This window comes from Pseudophryne corroboree, chromosome 3 (assembly GCF_028390025.1).
Source record: "Pseudophryne corroboree isolate aPseCor3 chromosome 3, aPseCor3.hap2, whole genome shotgun sequence".
Taxonomy (NCBI): domain Eukaryota; kingdom Metazoa; phylum Chordata; class Amphibia; order Anura; family Myobatrachidae; genus Pseudophryne; species Pseudophryne corroboree.
The window spans coordinates 301,469,782-301,496,199 of record NC_086446.1 but is presented as its reverse complement, the minus strand read 5'-3'; the positions used below and the strand labels follow the sequence as shown (position 1 = coordinate 301,496,199).

The 26,418-nt window shown below is 45.7% G+C and overlaps 1 protein-coding gene across 9 annotated transcripts in view; it reads right to left on the bottom strand.

Annotated features, from left to right (window-relative positions):
* SYCP2 (synaptonemal complex protein 2) overlaps positions 1–26,418 on the bottom strand; it is a 1,046,702-nt gene that overhangs the window by 620,086 nt on the left and 400,198 nt on the right. For all 9 annotated transcript variants that reach the window (XM_063959338.1, XM_063959341.1, XM_063959339.1 and 6 more), the window contains 3 exons: positions 14,770–14,815; positions 14,560–14,661; positions 14,403–14,463 (listed from right to left, as the gene is read on the bottom strand). In XM_063959338.1, the coding sequence (XP_063815408.1) occupies positions 14,403–14,463; positions 14,560–14,661; positions 14,770–14,815 (209 nt within the window). The remainder of the gene's footprint in view (positions 1–14,402; positions 14,464–14,559; positions 14,662–14,769; positions 14,816–26,418) is intronic.

Below are 26,418 nucleotides of genomic sequence, written 5' to 3'. Positions count from 1 at the left end.
TACAGCTTCAAGTTGCTTTGGATAAGTCTCTATGAGCTTGCCACACCTTGCCACTGGGACTTTTGCCCATTCCTCAAGGCAAAACTGCTCCAGCTCCTTCATGTTGGATGGTTTCCGCTTGTGAACAGCAATCTTCAAGTCTGACCACAGATTCTCAATTGGATTGAAATCTGGGTTTTGACTAGGCCATTCCAACACATTTAAATGTTTCCCCTTAAACCACTCGAGTGTTGCTTTAACAGTATGCTTCGGATCATTGTCCTGTTGGAAGGTGAACCTCCATCCCGGCCTCAACTCACAGGCAGACTGAAACAGGTTTTGCTCAAAAATATCCCTGTATTTAGCTCCATCCATCTATCCCTTGACTCAAAACAGTTTACCAGTCCCTGCCGCTGAAAAACATCCCCACAGCATGATGCTGCCACCACCATGTTTCACTGTGCGAATGGTGTTCTTGGGGTGATGGGATGTGTTGGGTTTGCGCCAGACATAGCATTTTCCTTGGTAGCTGAAAAGTTAAATTTTAGTCTTATCTGACCAGAACACCTTCCTCCATACATTCGAGGTGTCGTCTACATGCTTTTTGACAAACTCAAAACATGCCTTCTTATTTTGAACACAAAGTAATGGCTTTTATTCTGGCCACTCTTCCATAAAGCCCAGCTCTATGGAGTGTACGGCTTATTGTGGTCACATGCGCAGATACACCAGTCTCTGCTGTGGAACTCTGCAGCTCCTTCAGGGTTACCTTTGATCTCTATGCTGCCTCTCTGATTAATGGCTTCCTTGTCCAGTCTGAGTTTGGGTGGCCGGCCCTCTCTTGGCAGGTTTGTTGTGGTACCATGTTCTTTCCATTTGAAGATGATGGATTTGATGATGCTCCGATGGATCATTAAAGATTTGGATATTTTTTTTATAACCCAACCCTGACTTGTACTTCTCAACAACTTTGTCCCTGACTTGTTTGGAGAGCTCCTTGGTCTTCATGGTGTGATGCCTCCTGCTTAGTGGTGTTGCAGCCTCTGCAGCCTTTCAGAAAAGGTGTGTTTATACGGACAGATCATGTGACACTTAGATTGCACACAGGAGGACTGACTTAATTTCACTGATTATGTGACTTCTGAAGGTAATTGGTTGCACCAGAACTTTTGAGGGGCTTCATAGCAAAGGGGGTGAATACATATGCACATGCTAATTTTCTAATTTTTATTTATAAAAATTTTTTATATAATTTTTTCTCATTTCACTTCACTTCACCAACTTAGATAATTTTGTGCAGATCCATCACATAAAATTCAGATTAAAAAAATAAAAATAAATTACAGATTGTAATGTAACAAAATAGGTAAAAAAGACAAGGGGGGGGGGGGGGGGGGTGAATACTTTAGCAAGACACTGTAGTCCACCATATGATATGCACTACCAGTTAAATGTTTTAGAACACCTTAATTTTTCCAGTTTCTATTGAAATCTACGCAGTTTAGTGTCTCAATGTACTCTGAAATGAAAGCAAAGACCAAATAAATAAATAAATATAAGTCAAAGAATCATTTTGTTTGTAAAATTTTAATCTACATGTTGGACTCAAAAGTAGCCAACGTTTGCAGACATACAGTACCTGCCAAACAAACTCCTGGCATGCTTTCTATAACTGAAATAAAATATTGGGCCTGATTCAGATGTATGCAAGTCACACAGCCACTGTATCTTTGTATGCAATGGCTGTGTGACAATAAGCTGATGTCTTATTTGTAAATCAACGCCTCCTGCTGGCTTCTCTGAGTCGCTGCTGTGTCCAAGGATGCAGCATCGGATCATCTGCATGAACATTGGTTATCTGAGTAACCTTCAGGGGAATACAGTGCTGAAGTTAGTGAAGCAGTGTTCAAGAAGTCAGTGCCAGCCAACGGCTTCAACAAGTCGAGGTAAAGGGGGCGACACCCCCCATTTTCTCTGCAAGGCTGTCTGTTGCCGTCTCCATTCTACCCACAAACAGCTGCAGCCTGTCGATCAACCTATGACATCCAACAGGGCACTGCGAGCAGTCTTGCAGTACGAGGTCTGCACATGCTCAGTGCGGCATCTGCACATGCACAGATCTCACACTATCAAAGATGTACGTAAACCATCTGTGAATCAGACCTATGGTTCGGAAACCTTCTTCCCAACAGTGTTGCAGAAATTCCGACAAATGTGTTGTACTTGTAGGATATTTTGCTTTCTCCCTTCTGTCCTGTTTATCCATACTCAGATGTGGCTTAAATCTGGAGAATGGGTTGTCCATTATATAATTTGAAGTCTACAGCACAGTTTTGTTCTTTTCCTCAAAGTACTGTAGTTTTACATTATCTTGTTGTAAGATGAACCCTTGACAAACTAGTCACTGTTAAGACAGTATTGCATGATGCTGCAAAAAGCTGTAGTAGTTCTTCTGGTTCAAGGTGTGAAAACATCGGCCCTCATTCCGAGTCGTTCGCTCTGTATTTTTCATCGCATCGCAGTGAAATTCCGCTTAGTACGCATGCGCCATATTCGCACTGCGACTGCGCCAAGTAATTTTACAATGGAGATAGTATTTTTACTCACTGCTTTTTCATCGCTCCGGCGATCGTATTGTGATTGACAGGAAATGGGTGTTACTGGGCGGAAACAGGCCGTTTTATGGGCGTGCGGGAAAAAACGCTACCGTTTCCGGAAAAAACGCAGGAGTGGCCGGGGAAACGGAGGAGTGTCTGGGCGAACGCTGGGTGTGTTTGTGACGTCAAACCAGGAACGACAAGCACTGAACTGATCGCAGATGCCGAGTAAGTGTGGAGCTACTCTGAAACTGCTAAGTAGTTTGTAATCGCAATATTGCGAATACATCGTTCGCAATTTTAAGATGCTAAGATACACTCCCAGTAGGCGGCGGCTTAGCGTGAGCAACTCTGCTAAAATCGCCTTGCGACCGATCAACTCGGAATGAGGGCCATCATGCTTTCCCCTCCATGTTTTTTTTAAAAACCCATGGCTATTTACTGCTTACCTTTATACCATTACAGGTTAATCACTGGACTTGAACTGCTTACATTTCAATAAAAATTGGAGAAATGGGTGTGCTATAATTTCCAATGTGGTTTAAATATCTCAATGTTTTCATTATTCATCAACACAAGTTTCATTACGGTTATACACATTGGATTATTATGACCACCAGATAATAGCAAGAGTAACTGCTTTGGTGCCCCATACGCAGCCAGGTTCACCAAACTGTCGTTTTTGACGCACGTCTGGTAGACCAAAGGTTCATTCGGATGGTGAGCTGCTTCATTGTAGCGCGTTGGTCGCCCCTTCTTAGCGGACGTTCACATCTCACATCAGTGGCACGTGGTGCTCCACAGTTTACAAGTCGGTAATTCGCAGTGGTGCCATTTGTCCAGTCACGATAAACCTTCACCACAGCAGCACCCGAACAGTTCATAAGCTGTGCTGTTTCAGAAATACTGTCACCCTTGGCCCAAAAGCTGTTAGTCATCAGTTTTTGCAACTCTGCTAAATTGCCCCTTTTACCCATGACAGCAATGAGTGATGCGTGTGCAGATGGCTTATTGCACACCTTATATATCCACTAAGCCAGTGCATGACACGTGATGTACTTCATGGGATACGCGCCTCCGACGTCAAACGTAGGAGGTCATAATGTGACTCAATCGAGTATAATGGTTATATTAATGTATATAGCAACACTCCTTAGACGATTTAGCAAAACCACCAAAGATTTACTTTGTGTTAGAAAATATTGCTCCATGCAAATGCAGCGATTAGAATGCATCCAAGTAGCAACTTCACATAGTTTCAAAATGTACCCAATCTATACAGGATGTTATTGGGGTCCCGACACTTGGGATGCTAGCAGTCAGAATACCGACAACAGCATCCCGACGCGCAGGATCCTGACACCTACTAGATAAGTATACTAAGCCTAACCTACCTTACCCTCCCTCCCCGCTGCCAAAACCTAACCCCCCGCGGCCTAACCCTAAGCAGCCCTGGCATACTTACGTTCATGATGCCAGCAGTCGGGATTCCGGTGCTGCCATTGCGACTGATCTCGGGATCCCGCCGTCTGTATTTTAAGCAGTGTCGAGATTTCCTGTGTCCGTATTCCAACTGCCGGCATCCTGAACGCTGGGATCCTGACCAGTTCCCATTTATACAGTTCATGCTACAGTGAGCATTACAGCGTCTCCAAGTAATGCAGTTTCTCAAAGCAATCTCAATGCTTGAATTAATACAGCCATAAATATCACATCACAAAACATTTGTCACCTCTCTCCACCCACTGGCCTACGTTTCAGGACAGCTATGCATTCTTTTATCAAAGCTGTGAGGGGAAATACAATACAGGTTTGTCCTAATTCATGCATTGAGATTGCTTTGAGAAACTGCATAGACTGGGTACATTCTTTAGACTATTTAAACTTGCTATTTTGATAAACTGTAACAACTGCTTTTGCAGGAAACAACATTTCTCTATTACATAATAAATCTGGTGACCTATATGATGCAACAATTTAGGAACATGGACAATGACATCAAATTTACATTTGAAATTAACAAGATGGAAATACATTATTTGGATGTGCTCATCAGTAATGGTAATCCATCTATATATATATATATATATATATATATAAAACAAACCAATGGACTGTAATACTTTACTATTGGCACCCAGCTATCATCCAGCAACATTAATAAAATGACTGCCCTTTTCCAAGTTTCTTTGAGTCCATAGAATTTGTGATGACACACAGGATGAACTAAAACAGTTGGACTTAATGACTACCAAAAATTTTGGCAGAGGGAATATCCCCATAAACACATCATAGAGACTAGACTGCAATTCCATGAGAGGCTACACTAACTAAGAAAGAGCTAGAAAATTCAAATATTTTGGTAAAAATCAATATTGTACTTCCAGTGTAACATTTACAAAGACGGACAGGAAATTCTGGCAACTTGTTCACACTAATTCAGAATTACTCCTTCTCCCCAAATCCACTCTTCTCCCGCATTTTAAAAGGGGTAAATATATTAGCGATTGGGTGGTGGACGCATATTATCTCATTGTCCTTTTTACTCAGTCCTCTACAACCCATAGGTGACAGTGACACTACAAAACACTGGGCCTTAATCAGTATGGATCGCATACTGAAAAGTTTATGCCCAGTGCAAACGCCTCTGCCTGATTGACAGGCAGGAGCATTCGTGGGGCGGTAGGTGGCGGCGACTCAGGGGCGATGCAGTGAAAATAGGGGCAGGGCCATTTTTGGGTTGCTGCGTGATGAAAATATGGCTGCCCTAATTCAGCAATGCGATCGTAATTATACTGCGGTTGCATCACTGGCGGGCATTTGCATGCTGGGCAGCCTTGCCCTGTGCTGGGTGGCCCTAACATGTGATCACAAGCAATTGCAGTTTTGCTAAATTAGCAAAACTGCAACTGATACTGAATAAGTTCCATAGTCAATACAAAAAATCACTTCCTCCGGAAAAAAGTCCAGTTTAGAAAAAAAGTATAATGGCTTCTCCTTAACCTTCTTTATAGGTACCTGTATACATTAACTTTAAAAGACCATCAACAACATCTATACAGATCAAGTTTTCCTACTATGAGGTGCCAGCTAACTGAAAAATAAAATTTGTCAGACTCAGGGGGATATTCAATTAGTGCTGAGTTTTCCGACAGTCGGAAAACCGGCACTAATTCAACCGTTGGCAATTCAATCACAGGCGTTTTCGACATGCCTTTTAAAAAAAATGTTTTGTCAAATCAGCGTGGGCGAAAAAAAGACCAAAAAAACTGTTGAAAAGACCTGCAAATTCGACAAAATATATGGATCGGCGGCGAATTCGCTGATCCATGTGTTTTTTCGCCCGCCTGGATTTTTCGGCTAGTAGAAAAATCAGGCCAGGCTTTGAATATGTCGAATGTGAATTCTAGCTGCAAACTGACAAGTCGAAAAAAATGGCACTAATTGAATACCCCCCTCAATCTTTTGAACTTTACCTAATTCAAATGCATCAGAATGTACATTTTGTCAGGATTTTTTTGCCTTAGTGACAAAAGTATCAACTTCAACCGCTTTATCTACTTAAGTTATTTGCAGAGACACCTATTATGAGTCATTATAGCTCAGGCGACTCAAAACCATAAAATCCTTGCTCTGCTTGCAGTGAGAAGCTTGCTTTGCATGTAGCTTCAGTGACTTGGCACTTGTTCCAAAGCTCTTTGCCCCCCTTCTCTCCCGGCCTCCCAACCCTCACATTGTACATGTACAGTGGGGATTGAAAGTTTGGGCACCCCAGGCAAAAATTCATTTTAATGTGCAAAAAGAAGCCAAGGAAAGATGGAAAAATCTCCAAAAGGCATCAATTACAGATTAGACATTCTTATAACATGTGTAAAAAAACGAGTTTTATGGTAAGAACTTACCTTTGTTAAAACTCTTTCTGCGAGGTACACTGGGCTCCACAAGGAATGGACACTGGGGTGCAGAGTAGGATCCCGACCCGAGGCACCAACAGGCTCAAAGCTTTGACTGTTCCCAGAATGCATAGCGCCGCCTCCTATATCACTCCGCCTCCCTGCACAGGATCTCAGTTTTTAGTTAACCAGTCCAATGCAGTAGCAGGAAAAGAGACGACAATGGTTAGTAGCCACAACACCGCATTCTCACGGCAGGAGACGTGTCAGCGGCTAATGCCATACCAACCCAAAGAAGCTAAGTGCGTCAGGGTGGGCGCCTTGTGGAGCCCAGTGTACCTCGCAGAAAGAGTTTTAACAAAGGTAAGTTCTTACCATCAAACTCGTTTTCTGCTGCGGGGTACACTGGGCTCCACAAGGAATGGACAATGGGGATGTCCTAAAGCATTTCCTTATGGGAGGGGACGCACTGTAGCGGGCCCAAGAACCCGGCGTCCAAATGAAACATACTGAGAAGCGGCAGTATCGAAGGCATAGAACCTTATGAACGTGTTCACAGAGGACCAGGTAGCCGCTTGCACAACTGTTCAAGGGTCGCACCACGTTGGGCCGCCCAAGAAGGTCCAACAGACCGAGTAGAATGGGCCGTAATGTGATAAGGAGCAGAGAGACCAGCCTTCACATAAGCATGTGCAATCACCATTCTAATCCATCTGGCCAGAGTTTGCTTGTGAGCAGGCCAGCCCTGTTTGTGAAACCCAAACACAACAAAAAGAGAATCAGATTTCCTAATAGGAGCAGTTCTCTTCACATAGATACGGAGAGCCCGTACCACATCCAAAGACCGCTCTTTGGGAGACAGATCAGAAGAAACAAGTGCCGGAACTACAATCTCCTGATTGAGGTGGAACAAAGAAACCACCTTAGGTAGATAGCCAGGCCGAATCCTAAGAACCGCCCGGTCACGGTGAAATATCAGATATGGGGAACTACAGGACAAGGCACCCAAATCCGACACTCTTCTAGCTGAAGCAATAGCCAGCAGAAACACCAGCTTAAGGGAAAGCCACTTAAGGTCAGCTGAACCAAGAGGTTCAAACGGAGACTCTTGTAACGCCTCCAAAACCACCGACAAGTCCCAAGGAGCCACAGACGGGACATAGGGAGGTTGGATACGCAACACGCCCTGAGTAAAGGTATGCACATCAGGTAAGTACGCAATTTTTCTCTGAAACCACACCGACAAGGCAGATATTTGAACCTTGAGGGAGGCCAGACGCAGGCCTAAGTCCAGGCCCTGCTGAAGAAAAGCCAACAACTTGGCTATACTAAACTTGGAAGCGTCATAATCGTTAGATGCGCACCAAACAAAGTAAGAATGCCAGACCCTATAGTAAATCTGAGCTGAAGCCGGTTTCCGGGCCCGCAACATAGTTTGAATGACCGCCTCATAAAACCCTTTAGCCCTTAAGACGGAAGCTTCAAGAGTCACGCCGTCAAAGACAGCCGGGCTAGGTCCTGCTAGACACAGGGGCCCTGAACGAGGAGGTCTGGGCGTTGTGGAAGTAGAATTGGACGCTCTGATGATAGGCCTTGCAGGTCTGAGAACCAGTGCCGTCTGGGCTACGCTGGAGCTATGAGAAGCAGAATTTCTTTTTCTTGCTTGAACTTCCGAATTACCCTGGGCAGGAGTGACACCGGAGGGAACACGTACGGCAGCCGAAACCTCCACGGTACCACCAGCGCATCCACGAATGCTGCTTGAGGATCCCTTGTCCTTGCTCCGAAGACCGGAACCTTGTGATTGTGTCGAGACGCCATCAGATCTACGTCTGGAAGGCCCCACCTTTCCACTAGGAGTTGAAACACTTCTGTATGGAGGCACCACTCGCTGGCATGCACGTCCTGACGACTGAGAAAGTCCGCTTCCCAATTCAGGACTCCCGGAATGAATATTGCCGATATGGCCCACTGTAGAATCCGTGAGACGTCCTTCATTGCTAGGCGGCTTCGAGTGCTGCCTTGATGATTTATGTAAGCCACTGTGGTGGCGTTGTCCGACTGCACTTGAACAGGACGGTTCTGAATTAAATGCTGGGCTAGGTTCAAGGCATTGAAGACCGCCAGCAACTCCAGAATATTGATTGAGAGGAGGGACTCCTCCTTGGTCCACCGCCCCTGAAGGGAGTGTTGCTCCAGCACCGCGCCCCAACCTCTTAGACTGGCATCTGTCGTCAATAGGACCCAGACGGATATCCAGAACGGACGGCCCCTGCACAGTTGTTGGTCCCGGAGCCACCAGAGCAGCGACATACGGACCTCCGGAGTCAATGAGATCATTTGAGACCTGATCCGGTGAGGCAGGCCGTCCCATTTGGCTAGAATCAGCCTCTGGAGAGGGCGAGTGTGAAATTGAGCGTACTCCACCATGTCGAATGCTGACACAATGAGGCTCAGCACCTGCATCGCCGAATGTATCGACACTTGCGGACGAGATAGGAAGCAACGAATCCTGTCCTGAAGTTTCAGGACTTTCTCCTGAGACAGGAACAACCGCTGGTTGCGAGTGTCCAATAGTGCTCCCAGATGCACCATGCTCTGAGCAGGGATCAGGGATGACTTCTTATAGTTGATGAGCCACCCGTGGGCTTGCAGAAACCGGACCGTCACATCTAGATGACGCATGAGAAGTTCTGGGGAATTTGCCAGGATTAACAAGTCGTCCAAATAAGGCAGTAACCTGACCCCTTGAAGGCGGAGTACCACCGTCATCACCGCCATGTCTTTTGTAAAGACTTGCGGAGCCGTTGTTAAACCAAAAGGTAACGCCCGAAACTGGTAATGGCAGTTGCCAATCGCAAATCTCAGGTATTGCTGATGAGACACTGCTATAGGAACATGCAGGTAAGCATCCTGTATATCCAGGGAGACCATGAAGTCCACAGGTTCCAAGGCCAGAACTATAGAGCGAAGGGTTTCCATCCGGAACTTGGAAACCTTCACAAACCTGTTCAATGCCTTGAGGTTGAGAATGGGCCGGGAGGAACAATTTGGTTTCGGGACTAGAAACAGCGGAGAATAGTACCCCCGGCCCCTCTGCGCAAGGGGCACCTGTACTATGACTCCTGTATCCAGGAGGGTCAGTACCACCGAGTGTTTGCCTTTGTCTTGTCCAACGGGACATCTGTCTGGCAAAATCGATGAGGGGGTCGGTTTTTGAAGGCTATGGCATAACCTCGAGTGACGACTTCCCGTACCCAGGCATCTGACGTGGTCTTCAACCATTCCTGGATATACCCTAGAAGCCGGACCCCACCCTGGGATCCCCCAGAGGGAGGCCCGCCCCGTCATGTGGCAGGCTTATCTGTCTTGGAAGCAGGCTGACGGGCCGCCCAGGCTCTTTTGGGCTTAGGCTTACCAGGTTTGGAAGTGCGGGACTGCTTGTGGTACGCCTGACCTTTTGCTTTACCTGAAGGACGAAAGGGGCGAAAGGAAGTACCTTTAGCCATCGACACAGACGGAGCAGTACTTGGCAGACAGGCAGTTTTGGCAGTAGCCAAGTCAGCCACAATCTTATTTAAATTCTCCCCAAACAGAATATCTCCCTTAAAAGGGAGTACCTCCAGGGTTTTTCTAGAGTCCAGATCCACAGACCAGGATCTCAGCCACAATATCCGGCGAACCAGGACTGACGTAGTAGAGGCCTTGGCTGCCAGGATACCTGCATCAGAAGCCGCCTCTTTAATATAACGAGAAGCTGTGACAATATAAGACAAGCATTGTCTAGCATGGTCAGAGGAGATTTCAGCATCTAACTCCAAGGCCCATGCTTCAATGGCCTCCGCAGCCCAAGTAGCTGCAATAGTGGGCCTTTGTGCAGCACCCGTGAGGGTGTAAATCGCTTTCAGACAACCTTCCACACGTTTATCCGTAGGTTCTTTTAGAGACGCGACGGTGGTGACCGGTAGAGCTGAGGAAACCACCATCCTAGCCACATGTGAGTCCACTGGAGGAGGCGTTTCCCAATTCTTAGACAGCTCCGGCGCGAGGGGATAGCGAGCCAGCATCTTCTTTTGAGCCACAAACTTCGTACCCGGGGTTTCCCAGGGTTCCCGACGTATATCCACTAGGTGGTCAGAGTGAGGTAAAACTTGTTTAATCACCTTCTGACGCTTGAACCTATCTGGTTTCTTAGGAGGAACGGATGGCTCGGGATCATCCGTAATCTGTAAAATTAACTTAATAGCCTCCAAAAAATCAAGAACATCCACATGTGAACCACCCTCCCCCATCAGCCGTATCTGAGTCAGAACCTGCGGGGTCAGTGTAAGTGCCGTCTTCATCCGACGAGGTGTCAGTGACAGCAGTGGATTGTGAGGAGACAAGCGCTCGCTTAGAGGACTCCTTGGACGTAGGCGAGCGACGGTCAGACTTTTTAGTAGCCAGGGACTGGTTCAACTTCTTTTTTTGAGCAGATAAATCGTCCGCCCATGGCGGGTTAGCTGCAGGGACCACAAACGGTTGCACCGGCATTGGGGGTCCCATAGGGGGTGTTAGTTTATGAACTAGCATATGCAGAAGCGTGGAAAAAGCGGCCCACGGCGGGTCATTATTTGCCCATGTTGCCACCGTCCCACTGGGAGGCAAGGAGCCCCCAGAGCCAGAGCCCAAAGCTGCTATATTGTCCTCATAGGTATCTGCAGCTTCAGCAACACCGGCAGTGTGTTCAGCCCCAGAACCATTACCCTCAGAAGCAGACATGATATAACTTGCAGTATCAGGTAACACAGTACAATTTGTCAGCAGCACAATACCTCTAGCCCAAACCCCTGCGAAGTGTAGTCAGCACCAGCAGAGATAAAGGAGAGATATGGTGACTAAATCACAGAGAAAAATACGTAATACAGTACATCTTTGTGAAAATCCTATATTAGATAAAACCTGACGCACCAAGCCCCCTCAGGTTATAGAATATAGGGATAGCAGGTTGAGTGAAAGACACGAAATGGACACCACTCAGCTATCAAATGCACACACAAATAGTCACAGTTTGTACAATGCAGAGGTTATTACTAACAATAATACTGCACTGGACTAGCTTACACAGCTATTTAACAATAGATATAACAGTACACAGTAAGAACTGGATGTATATCACAGGGTAATTGTACTAGGAAACCCTGACTAAGTGCACTCTTTCTTAACTAACACTGACTAAAAAAGGCAGGTAGAATACTTAAGTGTCTTGTAAAGTCACAGCACTGACAACCAGGCGGCTTTACATAGGAGGATTTGCCCAAGCATTCCCAGGAACAGTGAGCTGAGGGATAATGGCGCCGCAGACACTGCCAGGGAGTGAGGGAGAGACAGATATGCAGCTCCAGGGTGGGAACATTTGCAGAAAATGGCGCCCTGGGGCTGGGGGAGGGGCTTCAGGTCCAAGCTCTATCCCCCTGCTGGCAAAACCACCGGGTACTGCGGGCTCTAATAAAATGGTTTATAGGGAAAACCTGACCTGTCCCATGCCCTGGTGATCTAATGGGATCGCCTGTACTGCCACAGTGTCCACCACCAGCGCGCGCGGCCCGCCTCCCATTGACCACGCGATAAAGACAGGGTCCCGCAAGCGCGACCCACTTACCACCTCCCGAAGCGCGGCCACACGATCCCGGAGAGCCCCCGTCGTGAGTGCCTGACAAGAAGAAAACCGGAGCATCCTGCTGTAGTTACCCGGCAACCAGGGCTCGGGAGTGTACAGCGCCACTGGGGAGAACCGGAGCTGCAGCCGTGAATGTCCACTGACATTTAACACTGCTGCTGCCCTTGAAGTCTTCACTTTTTTCCTTAGAAAAAAAGCTCTTCTTAGGGCTGCCTGGAGCAGCCCCTCTGTTAAGTGCCTGCTACTGCAGCACCAACTACAAAACTGAGATCCTGTGCAGGGAGGTGGGGTGATATAGGAGGCGGCGCTATGCATTCTGGGAACAGTCAAAGCTTTGAGCCTGTTGGTGCCTAGGGTCGGGATCCTACTCTGCACCCCATTGTCCATTCCTTGTGGAACCCAGTGTACCCCGCAGCAGAAAGTTTGATTTTATTTCCATCATTTACACTTTCAAAAGAACAGAAAACCAAAAATGGCATCTGCAAAAGTTTGGGCACCCTGCAGAGTTAATACCTTGTACTGCCCCCTTTGGACAGCTGAGACCTGGCAGTGTCATGGATTGTTCTCAATCATCGTCTGGAAAGACCAGGTGATGTCAATCTCAAAGGTTTTAAAAGCCCAGACTCATCTGACCTTGCTCCAACAATCAGCACCATGGGTTCCTCTAAGCAGTTGTGTAGAACACTGAAACTGATAATAGTTGACGCTCACAAAGCAGGAGAAGGCTATAAGAAGATAGCAAAGCGTTATTAGATGCCCATATCCTCTGTTCGGAATGTAATTAAGAAATGGCAGTCATCCGGAACAGTGGAAGTTAAAGCAAGATCTGGAAGACCAAGAAAAATATCAGACAGAACAGCTCGCAGGATTGTGAGAAAAGCAAGTCAAAATCCACGTTTGACTGCACAATCCCTCCAGGAAGATCTGGCAGACACTGTACACTATTCCACTATAAAGAGATACTTGTACAAATATGGTCTTCATGGAAGAGTCATCAGTAGAAAACCTCTTCTACGTCCTCACCACAAAAATCAGCGTTTGAAGTTTGCAAATGAACATATAAACAAGCCTGATGCATTTTGGAATAAAGTTCTGTGGACCGATGAGGTTAAAATCAAACTTTTTGGCCGGAATGAGCAAAGGTACGTTTGGAGAAGGAAGGGCACAGAATTTAATGAAAAGAACCTCTGTCCAACTGTTAAGCATGGGGGTGGATCAATCATGCTTTCGGGTTGTATTGCAGCCAGTGGCACAGGGAACATTTCACGAGTAGAAGGATAAATGGATTCAATAAGATTCCAGCAAATTTTGGACGCTAACTTGATGCCATCTGTGAAAAAGCTGAAGTTAAAGAGAGGCTGGCTTCTACAAATGGATAATGATCCTAAACACACCTCAAAATCCACGGTGGATTACATCAAGAGGCATAAACTGAAGGTTTTGCAATGGCCTTCACAATCTCCTGACCTCAACATAATTGAAAATCTATGGATAGACCTTAAAAGAGCAGTGCGTCACAGACAGCCCAGGAATCTCAAAGAACTGGAAGACTTTTGTAAGGAACAATGGGCGAAGATACCTCAAACAAGAATTGAAAGACTCTTGGCTGGCTACAAAAAGCGTTTACAAGCTGTGATACTTGCCAAAGGGGGTAGTATAAGGTATTAACTCTGCAGGGTGCCCAAACTTTTGCAGACGCCATATTTTGTTTTCTGTTCTTTTGAAAGTGTAAATGATGGAAATAAAATCAAACTTTTTTTGACATGTTATAAGAATGTCTAATCTGTAATTTGATGCCTTTTGGAGATTTTTCCATCTTTCCTTGGCTTCTTTTTGCACATTAAAATGAATTTTTGCCTGGGGTGCCCAAACTGTCAATCCCCACTGTATATGCACCAGGACTTAAGAACTGGAGCTCTTTCGCTTCCATCAATGGACACAATTTTTTTCAGGTAAGCCCCTGTCTCTAAAGAAAATAAAAACCCACTGATCTTAACTAAAGAACAAAAAAGATAAAATAAGGAGGAAGCTGGAATGGTCCTCTACACTCTCCGGGGTGTGCTTTCTTTAATGTCCTGAGGTACAAGGGTAGAATAACCCAATTGTGTATGCTAACATAGAGGTATTACATGGAGAGAAGACTAGGGTGGCCTGCAGACAGATACTCATTAGAAGCTGTGCAAGCTGCTGCCACATGCCTCCCCAACACTCAACATAATTTTCAAATTGGAAGTTGAACCCACACATTTTTTAAGCTTCTTTAACACAAAGTACCTTCTATGTTGTACATATCCACTTCGCTTGTTGTCAAACACACAGTTTCCCACTGGTGATCCTGTGAAGTTACATCACAAACCATAAGTAATAATAATTATGGATGAGGGTACAGGTAAAGTAATAATGTTTGCAAGCATGGATTTAAACACATTACCTCGCTGTTGTTATCTGTAGAAACATAGAAGGAAATGCTTTGGGTCCCAACATTGAAATCAATCCAGAACTCTTCTAGCTTTTCATCAGAAGGTATACGGAGCTGCAATATGTGATTATAACATTTTAAATTAACATAATTTACAACAATGACTTTAATAAGATTTGTAAGAAAGGCTTTCAACTAAAAATGTAACAAAACTTCTATTACCTTGTGATTATCCAAATATGCAGAGAGACAAGGATATGTAAAAACTCTGCAAAGAGAGGCATATTAATGTGATTTACTATAAAAGGTTCTAAGATCATACAGTGCTTCCGGAAAATATTCAAAGCACTTCACTTTTTCCAAATTTTTTTATGTTACAGCCTTATTCCAAACTGGAATAATAAGATTTTACTCACCGGTAAATCTATTTCTCGTAGTCCGTAGTGGATGCTGGGGACTCCGTAAGGACCATGGGGAATAGACGGGCTCCGCAGAAAACTGGGCACTCTAAGAAAGATTTTGTACTACTGGTGTGCACTGGCTCCTCCCTCTATGCCCCTCCTCCAGACCTCAGTTAAGGAAACTGTGCCCGGAAGAGCTGACATTACAAGGAAAGGATTTTGGAATCCAGGGTAAGACTCATACCAGCCACACCAATCACACCGTATAACTTCTGATAAACTTACCCAGTCAACAGTATGAACAACAACAGAGCATCAAACAATGGATGCCAACATAACATAACCCTTTATTAAGCAATAACTATATACACGTATTGCAGAAAGTCCGCACTTGGGACGTGCGCCCAGCATCCACTACGGACTACGAGAAATAGATTTACCGGTGAGTAAAATCTTATTTTCTCTAACGTCCTAGTGGATGCTGGGGACTCCATAAGGACCATGGGGATTATACCAAAGCTCCCAAACGGGCGGGAGAGTGCGGATGACTCTGCAGCACCGAATGGGCAAACACAAGGTCCTCCTCAGCCAGGGTATCAAACTTGTAGAACTTAGCAAATGTGTTTGAACCCGACCAAGTAGCTGCTCGGCAAAGCTGTAATGCCGAGACCCCTCGGGCAGCCGCCCAAGAAGAGCCCACTTTCCTTGTGGAATGGGCTTTCACTGATTTTGGATGCGGCAATCCAGCCGCAGAATGAGCCTGCTGAATGGTGTTACAGATCCAGCGAGCAATGGTTTGCTTTGAAGCAGGAGCACCCAGCTTGTTGGATGCATACAGGATAAACAGCGAGTCAGTCTTCCTGACTCCAGCCGTCCTGGCTACATAGATCTTCAAAGCCCTGACTACATCAAGCAACTTGGAATCCTCCAAGTCACGAGTAGCCGCAGGCACCACAATAGGTTGGCTCAAATGAAAAGATGACCCCACCTTCGGCAGAAATTGCGGACGAGTCCGTAATTCTGCCCTGTCCATATGGAAAACCAGATAGGGACTTTTACATGACAAAGCCGCCAATTCTGACACACGCCTAGCCGAAGCCAAGGCCAATAGCATGACCACCTTCCACGTGAGATACTTTAGCTCCACGGTCTTAAGTGGCTCAAACCAGTGGGATTTCAGGAAACCAACACCACGTTGAGATCCCAAGGTGCCACTGGTGGCACAAAAGGGGGCTGAATATGCAGCACTCCCTTAACAAACGTCTGAGCTTCAGGAAGAAAAGCCAGTTCCTTTTGAAAGAAAATGGATAGGGCCGAAATCTGGACCTTTATGGACCCCAACTTCAAGCCCATAGTCACTCCAGACTGTAGGAAGTGCAGGAACAGGCCCAGCTGGAATTCCTCTGTAGGGGCCTTCCTGGCCTCACACCAGGCCACATATTTTCGCCATATACGGTGATAGTGTTTTGCGGTCACGTCCTTCCTAGCCTTTATCAGCGTAGGAATAACTTCATCCGGAATGCCTTTTTCCGCTAGGATCCTGCGTTCAACCGCAATGCCGTCAAACGCAGCCGCGGTAAGTCTTGGAACAGACAGGGCCCCTGTTGCAACAGGTCCTGTCTGAGAGGCAGAGGCCATGGGTCCTCTGTGAGCATTTCTTGCAGTTCCGGGTACCAAGTCCTTCTTGGCCAATCCGGAACAATGAGTATTGTTCTCACTCCTCTTTTCCTTATGATTCTCAGCACCTTGGGTATGAGAGGAAGAGGAGGAGATACATAAACCGACTGGAACACCCACGGTGTCACTAGTGCGTCTACAGCTATCGCCTGAGGGTCTCTTGACCTGGCGCAATACCTCTGTAGCTTTTTGTTGAGGCGGGATGCCATCTTGTCCACCTGTGGCAGTTCCCACCGACTTGCAATCTGCGCGAAAACTTCTTGATGAAGTCCCCAACTGTCCCGGGTGGAGGTCGTGCCTGCTGAGGAAGTCTGCTTCCCAGTTGTCCACTCCCGGAATGAACACTGCTGACAGTGCTTGCACGTGATTCTCCGCCCAACGAAGAATCCTGGTGGCTTCCGCCATCGCCACTCTGCTTCTTGTGCCGCCCTGGCGGTTTACATGAGCCACTGCGGTGATGTTGTCTGACTGAATCAGCACCGGTTGGTTGCGAAGCAGAGGCTCCGCTTGACTCAGGGCGTTGTATATGGCCCTTAGTTCCAGGATATTTATGTGCAGACAAGCCTCCTGACTTGACCACAACCCTTGGAAGTTTCTTACCTGAGTGACTGCCCCCATCCTCGGAGGCTCGCATCCGTGGTCACCAGGACCCAGTCCTGTATGCCGAAGCTGCGGCCCTCGAGAAGGTGAGCACTCTGCAGCCACCACAGAAGAGACACCCTGGCCCTCGGGGACAGGGTGATCAGCCGATGCATCTGAAGATGCGATCCGGACCACTTGTCCAACAGATCCCACTGAAAGATCCTCGCATGGAACCTGCCGAAGGGAATGGCTTCGTACGATGCCACCATCTTTCCCAGGACTCGCGTGCAGTGATGCACCGACACCTGTTTCGGTTTTAAGAGGTCTCTGACTAGAGTCACAAGCTCCTGAGCCTTCTCCGCCGAGAGAAACACCTTCTTCTGGTCTGTGTCCAGAATCATGCCCAGAAAGGGCAGACGCGTCGTAGGAATCAGCTGCGACTTTGGGATATTCAGAATCCAGCCATGCTGCTGCAACACTTCCTGAGAGTGTGCTACGCTGATCAGCAACTGCTCTCTGGACCTCGCCTTTATGAGGAGATCGTCCAAGTATGGGACAACTGTGGCTCCTTGCTTTCTCAGGATCACCATCATTTCCGCCATTACCTTGGTAAATATTCTCGGTGCCGTGGAGAGCCCAAACGGCAACGTCTGGAATTGGTAATGACAGTCCTGTACCACAAATCTGAGGTACTCCCGATGAGGTGGATAAATGGGGACATGCAAGTAAGCATCCTTGATGTCCAGAGACACCATAAAATCCCCCTCTTCCAGGCTTGCAATGACCGCTCTGAGCGATTCCATTTTGAACTTGAATCTTTTCAGATAAATGTTCAGGGACTTTAAATTCAATATGGGTCTGACCGAACCGTCCAGTTTCGGTACCACAAACATTGTGGAATAGTAGCCCCTTCCCTGTTGAAGGACGGGAACCTTTACCACCACCTGCTGGAGATATAACTTGTGAATTGCCGCTAACACTACTTCCCTTTCCATGGGGGAAGCTGGCAGGGCCGATTTGAGGTAACGGTGAGGGGGCATCACTTCGAATTCCAGCTTGTATCCCTGAGACACAATCCGTATAGCCCAGGGATCCACCTGTGAGCGAACCCACTGGTGGCTGAAATTTCGGAGACGCGCCTCCACCGCTCCTGGCTCCACCTGTGGAGCCCCAGCGTCATGCGGTGGATTTAGTGGAAGCCGGGAGGACTTCTGTTCCTGGGAACTAGCTGTATGGTGCAGCTTCTTTCCTCTACCCCTGCCTCTGGCAAGAAAGGATGCACCTCTGACCTTCTTGCTTCTTTGTGATCGAAAGGACTGCATTTGGTAATACGGTGCTTTCTTAGGCTGTGAGGGAATATATGGCAAAACATTTGACTTCCCAGCCGTAGCTGTGGAAACTAGGTCCGTGAGACCGTCCCCAAACAATTCCTCACCCTTGTAAGGTAAAACCTCCATGTGCTTTTTGGCGTCGGCATCACCTGTCCATTGCCGAGTCCACAGGATCCTTCTGGCAGAAATTGACATTGCATTTATTCTAGAGCCCAGTAGGCAAATGTCCCTCTGGGCATCCCTCATATATAGGACAGCGACTTCTATATGCCCCAGGGTCAGTAAAATGGTATCCTTGTCTAAGGTATCCAGTTCCTCAGACAGATTATCTGTCCATGCTGCTACAGCACTACACATCCAGGCCGACGCAATTGCCGGCCTCAGTAGAGTACCTGAATGTGTATAAACAGACTTCAGGATACTTTCCTGCTTCCTATCGGCAGGATCCTTTAGGGAGGCCGTATCCTGTGATGGCAGGGCCACCTTCTTAGATAAGCGTGTCAGAGCTTTATCTACCCTAGGGGAGGATTCCCAGCGCATCCTGTCCGTTGGCGGGAAAGGGTACGCCATAAGTAACCTTTTGGAAATCAGCACTTTCCTATCGGGGGAATCCCACGCTTTTTCACATAACTCATTTAACTCATGTGAAGGGGGAAAAGTCACCTCTTGCTTTTTCTCCCCATACATATAAACCCTCTTGTCAGGGACAGGGTTTACCTCTGATATGTGCAATACATCCTTCATTGCTATAATCATGTAGCGGATGGCTTTAGCCATTTTAGGCTGCAATTTTGCATCATCGTCATCGACACTGGAGTCAGAATCCGTGTCGATATCTGTGTCAACAATTTTGGATAGTGGGCGCTTCTGAGACCCTGACGGCCTCTGCGCTGTAGGATCAGGCATGGGCTGAGACCCCGACTGTCCCAAGGCATCAGCTTTATCCAACCTTTTATGCAAGGAGTTTACATTATCATTTAACACCTTCCACATATCCATCCAATCAGGTGTCGGCGGAGACACGTCATTCATCTGCACCTGCTCTGCCTCCACATAGCCCTCCTCGTCAAACATGTCGACACACGCGTACCGACACACCACACACACAGGGGATGCTCTATATGAGGACAGGACCCCCACAAGGCCTTTTGGAGAGACAGAGAGAGAGTATGCCAACACACACCCCAGCGCTATATGACCCAGGAATCACACAGTAACTTCGTGCTTACCCAGTAGCTGCTGTATATATGATTAATGCGCTAAATTTATGTGCCCCCCCTCTCTCTTTTTACCCTCTTTCTACCGTGAGTCTGCAGGGGAGAGCCTGGGGAGCTTCCTCTAAGCGGAGCTGTGGAGAGAAAATGGCGCTGGTGAGTGCTGAGGAAGAAGGCCCCGTCCCCTCAGCGGCGGGCTTCTGTCCCGCGATTTTGTGTAAAATTAATGGCGGGGGCTCATGCATATTACAGTGCCCAGCTGTATATATGCTGCTTTTTTGCCAGGAGGTAATCAATTGCTGCCCAGGGCGCGCCCCCCCCCCCCCCCCTGCGCCCTACAGTGACCGGAGTGTGTGGGTTAGTGTGGGCGCAATGCTGCAGTGCTGTGCGCTACCTCATATGAAGACAGGAATCTTCTGCCGCCGATTTTGACGTCTTCTTGCTTCAACCCGCCGACTTCTGTCTTCTGGCTCTGCGAGGGGGACGGCGGCACGGCTCCGGGAACGGACGACCAAGGTTAGGTTCCTGTGTTCGATCCCTCTGGAGCTAATGGTGTCCAGTAGCCTAAGAAGCGCAACCTAGCCGCAGTTAGTAGGTTGCTTCTCTCCCCTCAATCCCACGTAGCAGAGAGTCTGTTACCAGCAGAAGCTCTCTGAAAATAAAAAACCTAACTAAAATACTTTCTTATTAGCAAGCTCAGGAGAGCTCACTAAAATGCACCCAGCTCTGTCCGGGCACAGATTCTAACTGAGATCTGGAGGAGGGGCAGAGGGAGGAGCCAGTGCACACCAGTAGTACTCAATCTTTCTTAGAGTGCCCAGTCTGCTGCGGAGCCCGTCTATTCCCCATGGTCTTTACGGAGTCCCCAGCATCCACTAGGTCTAGGACGTTAGAGAAAAATTGTTTTTTCCCCCCTCAAAATGCTACACACAATAACCCATAATGACAACTTGAAAAAAGAGATTTCGCAAAGTTATTAAAAATAAAAAATGAAGAAATCACATGTACAGAAATATTCACAGCCTTTGCCATGAAGCTCAAAATTGCACTCAGGTGTATCCTATTTCCACTAATCATCCTTGAGACGTTGCTACAGCTTAATTGGAGTCCACCTGTGGTAAATTCAGTTGATTGGACATGATTTGGAAAGGCACATACCTGTCTATATATGGTCCCACACTTCACAGCGCATATCTGAGCACAAACGAAGCATGAAGTCAAAGGAATTTTCTGTAGACCACCGAGACAGGATTGTCTCGAGGCACAAATCTGGGGAAGGGTACAGAAAAATATCTGCTGCTTTGAAGGTCGCAATGAGCACAGTGGCCTCCATTATCCGTAAGTGGAAGAAGTTCGGAACCACCAGGACTCTTCCTAGAGAGGGCCGGCCATCTAAACTGAGTGATCGGGGGAGAAGGGCCGTAGTCAGGGAGGTCACCAAGAACCCGATGGTCACTCTGTCAGAGCTACAGCATTCCTCTGTGGAGAGAGGAGAAACTTCCAGAAGGACAACCGTCTCTGCAGCAATCCACCAATCAGGCCTGTATAGTAGAGTGGCCAGACGTAAGCTACTCCTTAGTAAAAAGCACATGGCAGACCGCCTGGAGTTTGCCAAAATGCCCCTCCAGGACTCTCAGAGCATGAGAAACAAAATTCTCTGGTCTGATGAGACAAAGATTGAACTTTTTGGCGTGAATGCCAGGCATCATTTTTGGAGGAAACCAGGCACCGCTCATCACCAGGCCAATACCATCCCTACAGTGAAGCATGGTAGTGGCAGCATCATGCTGTGGGGATATTTTTCAGTGGTAGGAACTGGGAGACTAGTTAGGATAGAGGGAAAGATGAATGCAGCAATGTACAGAAACATCATGGATGAAAACCTGCTCCAGAGCGCTCTTGACCTCAGACTGGGGCGACGGGTCATCTTTCAGCAGGGCAACGACCCTAAGCACACAGCCAAAATATCAAAGGAGTGGCTTCAGGACAACTCTGTGAATGTCCTTGAGTGGACCAGCCAGGGCCCAGACTTTAATCCGATTGAACATCTCTGTAGAGATCTGAAAATGGGTGTGCACCAACACTTCCCATCCAACCTGATGGAGCATGAGAGGTGCTGCAAAGAGGAATGGGCGAAACTGCCTAAAGATAGGTGTGCCAAGCTTGTGGCATCATATTCAAAAAGAGTTGAGGCTGTAATTGCTGTCAAAGGTGCATCAACAAAGTATTGAGCAAAAGCTGTGAATACTTATGTACATGTGATTTCTTAGTTATTTATTTTTAACAAATTTGCAAAAATCTAAAAAATATATATATATATTTTTTCACGTTGTCATTATGGGGTATTGTGTGTAGAATTTTGAGGGAAAAAATGAATTTATTCCAGTTTGGAATAAGGCTGTAACATAACAAAATGTGGAAAAAGTGAAGTGCTGTGAATACTTTCCGGAAGCACTGTACATGGAATAAAATGGACATTAATACTTAGAGGTAACTTACTGTAAATCCATGTATTTCTATCTTCCTAAACAGGCAAAGGTAAATTGCAAGAATGTTCACTAAATTCTACAATGACAAATTAACCCCACTGCTTAATGGGATAGTGAGTAATTACATATAAATAATATAAGGTGTAGATAAAAATAAAAAATATCAAAACAAGAAACTTTACCAGATGAACAGCTTTATGTCCAGCAAATTGCAATCAATAGGTGTCCAGCAAATTCAACTCCGTAGATGTAAGAACATTTAAACCAGTACAAATGTTACTAAAAATTACTTGAAAGATTTGCTTAAAGAGTGTCTGAAGACCAATCAGAACCTACAATCATGACTTCTGACACTCTCACTATGTAGCCATTTTAAAGTGGTAAACACAAAATACAATGTGTGTGTGTGTGTGTGTATATATATATATATATATATATATATATATATAGGTTATACATATAAATAAATAAAAGTGATGGCAGTGGCGCCAGTGATAATCATATTAGAGAAAAATGAAAATCACAGTCTCTTCTCCTCAAACAATTTCCCTGAGGAATTTTTCTACCAAATGTCCTGGTGGCCTTTCTAATATAGTTTCCTGAAGGTCAACATGTGTAGTTTCAGAAAAATATATGCTACAAGCACCTCCTAATGCAATATCATCTAGTTTCAGACCATGAAATCCACAGAAATTCCAAAATGCACACCATCTGCCTCATGTAAAGCCTTTTATCATCCATATAAGATATCTGCATCCCCAGATGCAGAAGCAGAGTCTAGCCTTTTGAGATACAACCTTGATTTCTTATGAAAACACAGGATAATAATGGCCTGGTCACTGATATCAAAATTCAATACAACTTGATACAGCTTCCAGCTCTTTTTAACAGAATATTAGTCACACATTATGCAATATAATAGATTTTAAACCCAAGTGCAATCAGCTCTAATGTGTTCAGTTTAGCAACCAGGCTTAAGGGCAGCAATGCTCTTTGGACCTTGTTGGATGTTAACCTATTGTTGCTGGTTGCATAGGGACCTCCATAACAATTCAAGCTTCAGGGCCCCAAAAATATAGGTCAGCCACTGAAAGAAAGTATTTTTTTTGTGAAAAATTTCGATACAACAGAAAACATGAGTTTTGAAACAAGACACAATCATACATCCGAACAGGACTGTAAGAAAGACAGAAGGTTTGTCAACTGAAAAGAGCACAGAACATCATTCTTTGTACACCATAACAGATATGCCATCCAAACACCATGGTAATCTAGAAGAAGTTTGTTTGTGATCCTAGATCATTGTATGAATGACCTGCTCTAACAACCTTTTGATGGCAAGATCATGAATCCAACAGTCATTCTGTTCTGTTAAATCTACATGGGTCAAGTCCAAGATGGAAGAAGGGATATTGATTTGGCAAAACATTTCCGAGTGGCACAGATACTAGGATGTAGATCCAAGGTACAGTCCTGGTATCTTCGAATTATGTCACAGGTCTTGAGTTCTTCCAAATTAGCAACACAAGTTGGGGTTTAGTCGAGAAGCTGTCATATCGAACTCTGGTTGTCCCACACCTTTGTTGTTAGCTTAAATCTTCTGGGTGAAAAAAAACATTCATCAGGGTGAATGGTCTGCTGTCTGAGGAGGTCTGCCATCCAAATGTCCACTTTCTGAAAGAAGGCTTCAAAAATGGTTGGGACATCAAATCCTGTTCAGTGCATTATCTTGGATGTTTCCTGCATAGTCAAATGAATCCTGGTTCTCCCTTGGTCCACAGAAGTCAAAGGGATAAGATTCAATGCTCCTGTCAACCACATCAGCTGGCATTCATGGTCATCACAGTCCAATTCCATATGGAGAAAAGATGGCCACTGTTGATATTTTGGTGTTTCAGCCACCAATTTGGTCTATGAAGAGACGAGGTTGCATCTTCAGCACCTGTCTGACCACACCTGTCTTTCACTGCAGGAGCCCCTCTAGAGGAAGAGCTTTGTCACCTTGCAAAGGAATCTCTCCCCTGCCTGCCAAAAGGACTGGTGTTTTCAGTCTTGGGTTTGGATGTGTTAACAGGAAAGAATTAACTTTCTCCCTCACGACTTGACTTTTATTCAGCTGCAACACAAAAAAAACAACAAAACACTGAACTAACAAACGGTAACTCCTCCAGGTCTTTTTGAACTTATCGCCCAAGTATTTCAACGCTGTCTTGATATATCAAGGGAAGTAAATCAGCAGTGAGCAACTAGGTCTTAAGCCCATTTGATAATATACTTATTTTCTGTCTGCTGCAGCACAAAGTCTCCCGTGTCTTCAACCTCTTCCTGAGAGAATGTGACAAAATCTGAATCACTCAAAAGGTGAACATGAAAGACTCATGGCATCTTTGATATCTGCTGGAAACAGAATTCAGTATTTTTTTCAAGGAGAAATACAGATGTGTCCACTTACACTTAGCCTACCTGCATGTTAAACAACCCTTCTAGTGGTGTGACTTGGTAGCGCAGAACGTTTTTTCATGCAACTTTTTCCATTAAAATGAGTCTTATTTGCAAAATGGTGTTAATAGGATGCACAAGCAGCTTTTGCTGATTAAAGCGGTAATTGGCATGCCTATTTTCTGTGTGTGACCATGGCTGAATCTACATACGAATTGTTACGCTACAGTGTTTATCTAGAAAACACTGTAACGTAGCATTTTGTATGCAGATATTGGCACGGCAGCACACATAGGCATACCGCATATCATATTAATCAGCAGAGTCTGCTTGTGCATCTTATTGCACCGCGAAGTGAATAATACACATTTTTGGCAAAAACAGAGGCTTGACGTTAGCATAGTTGCCCGGGATCCGTCCGCTCACTCAAGACAGGTATCTCCTGCTGCGTGGTGTATTGAGGCAAGATGTATGAGGACACGATTGCAAACCAAAAAGGCCCTTAGACTGGGATGAAGTAACTGGATCACCATTAGGTCCTATATTGGAATGTTGTTCAACTACCATTGGGAGTATTGGCCTCTTCGGTCAGATTCCCAATAGACAATGCCAAAGCACTGACCCACTCCGGCTCAGCCTGAATAGTCATATAAATAAGTGGCTGGCATTTACCCTGGAAATCAGCTTCACAAGTTACACATAGGGCTCATATTCTGAGTGGCCATTACGTATTGTAGGCTTGTATGTTGAGCAAGTAAACTAATAGCTGGCATGGCAGCCTAGTCTATAAAGTCCATTTGTCTACCATATTTTAGTAAATACATATATTTAAAGTATATGTAATACAATATATCTAATTTTTTTTCATTCTGTTTATCAGTACAGAAAGATAAAGACTGAGTGGAGTAGTAAATAGCAGGACATATACTTTTGTGGAAATACAAACGTAGAAAGGTTGTAAATCATGTCATAAAACCTAAGGTAGAGAAACAGTGACAGAAATAAATTCCCTACCTTTCGCCATTGGTGGAAACCTGCCACTGATGGCACATTGATCTGCATCCCACATGTTCTATTGGGTTAAAATCCAGAGAACAAGGAAACAAACTTCTAATGCCAAACTCAAGAGTGATGCTACGGACCTATGTGGTGACGCATTGTTGCATTGAAAATGCCCGCTACTACCTGAGTGTATATTCATGGTAGCTGAAAAGACTGTAGGTGGCATGTTGGGTCCATTGCTACATGGGGTTTTCTTCACATGAGTAATCATCTATCTGACCCAAACAGTTAAAACCTCGACCCACAGGACCAGGATACATAATTTCTAGTCTTCTTTCACCCAACGGATCTAGGAGATGCACAGGGACTTGTGTTGTGGGGTCAGTAATGGAACCCAAGTCTATCACCAGCTCCTGTAACCCACAGAAAGGGAATTCTGCACTATACAAACACTGATGTTACTTGTAGCCCCAACATTTGACTTTGCCGTCATCTGCGACAATGCCACGTCGGTCAGTTATGTGTGCCAGACAAATGTTTCGCCGGCCAGTGTTTAGCGTTGGATACCTTCCCTGATATTGTGTAGTTGCACGTGAAAATCCAAAGTTTATGTCGATTTTGAAGATGTAGGGAACCACCTCTCTAGGGGATCCAGTCAGGAACCCGGCGGCCACGATCCCGGCAGTCTGAATACCGATGCTGGAATCCCAACACTATTTGGAATGCATCCCGAACA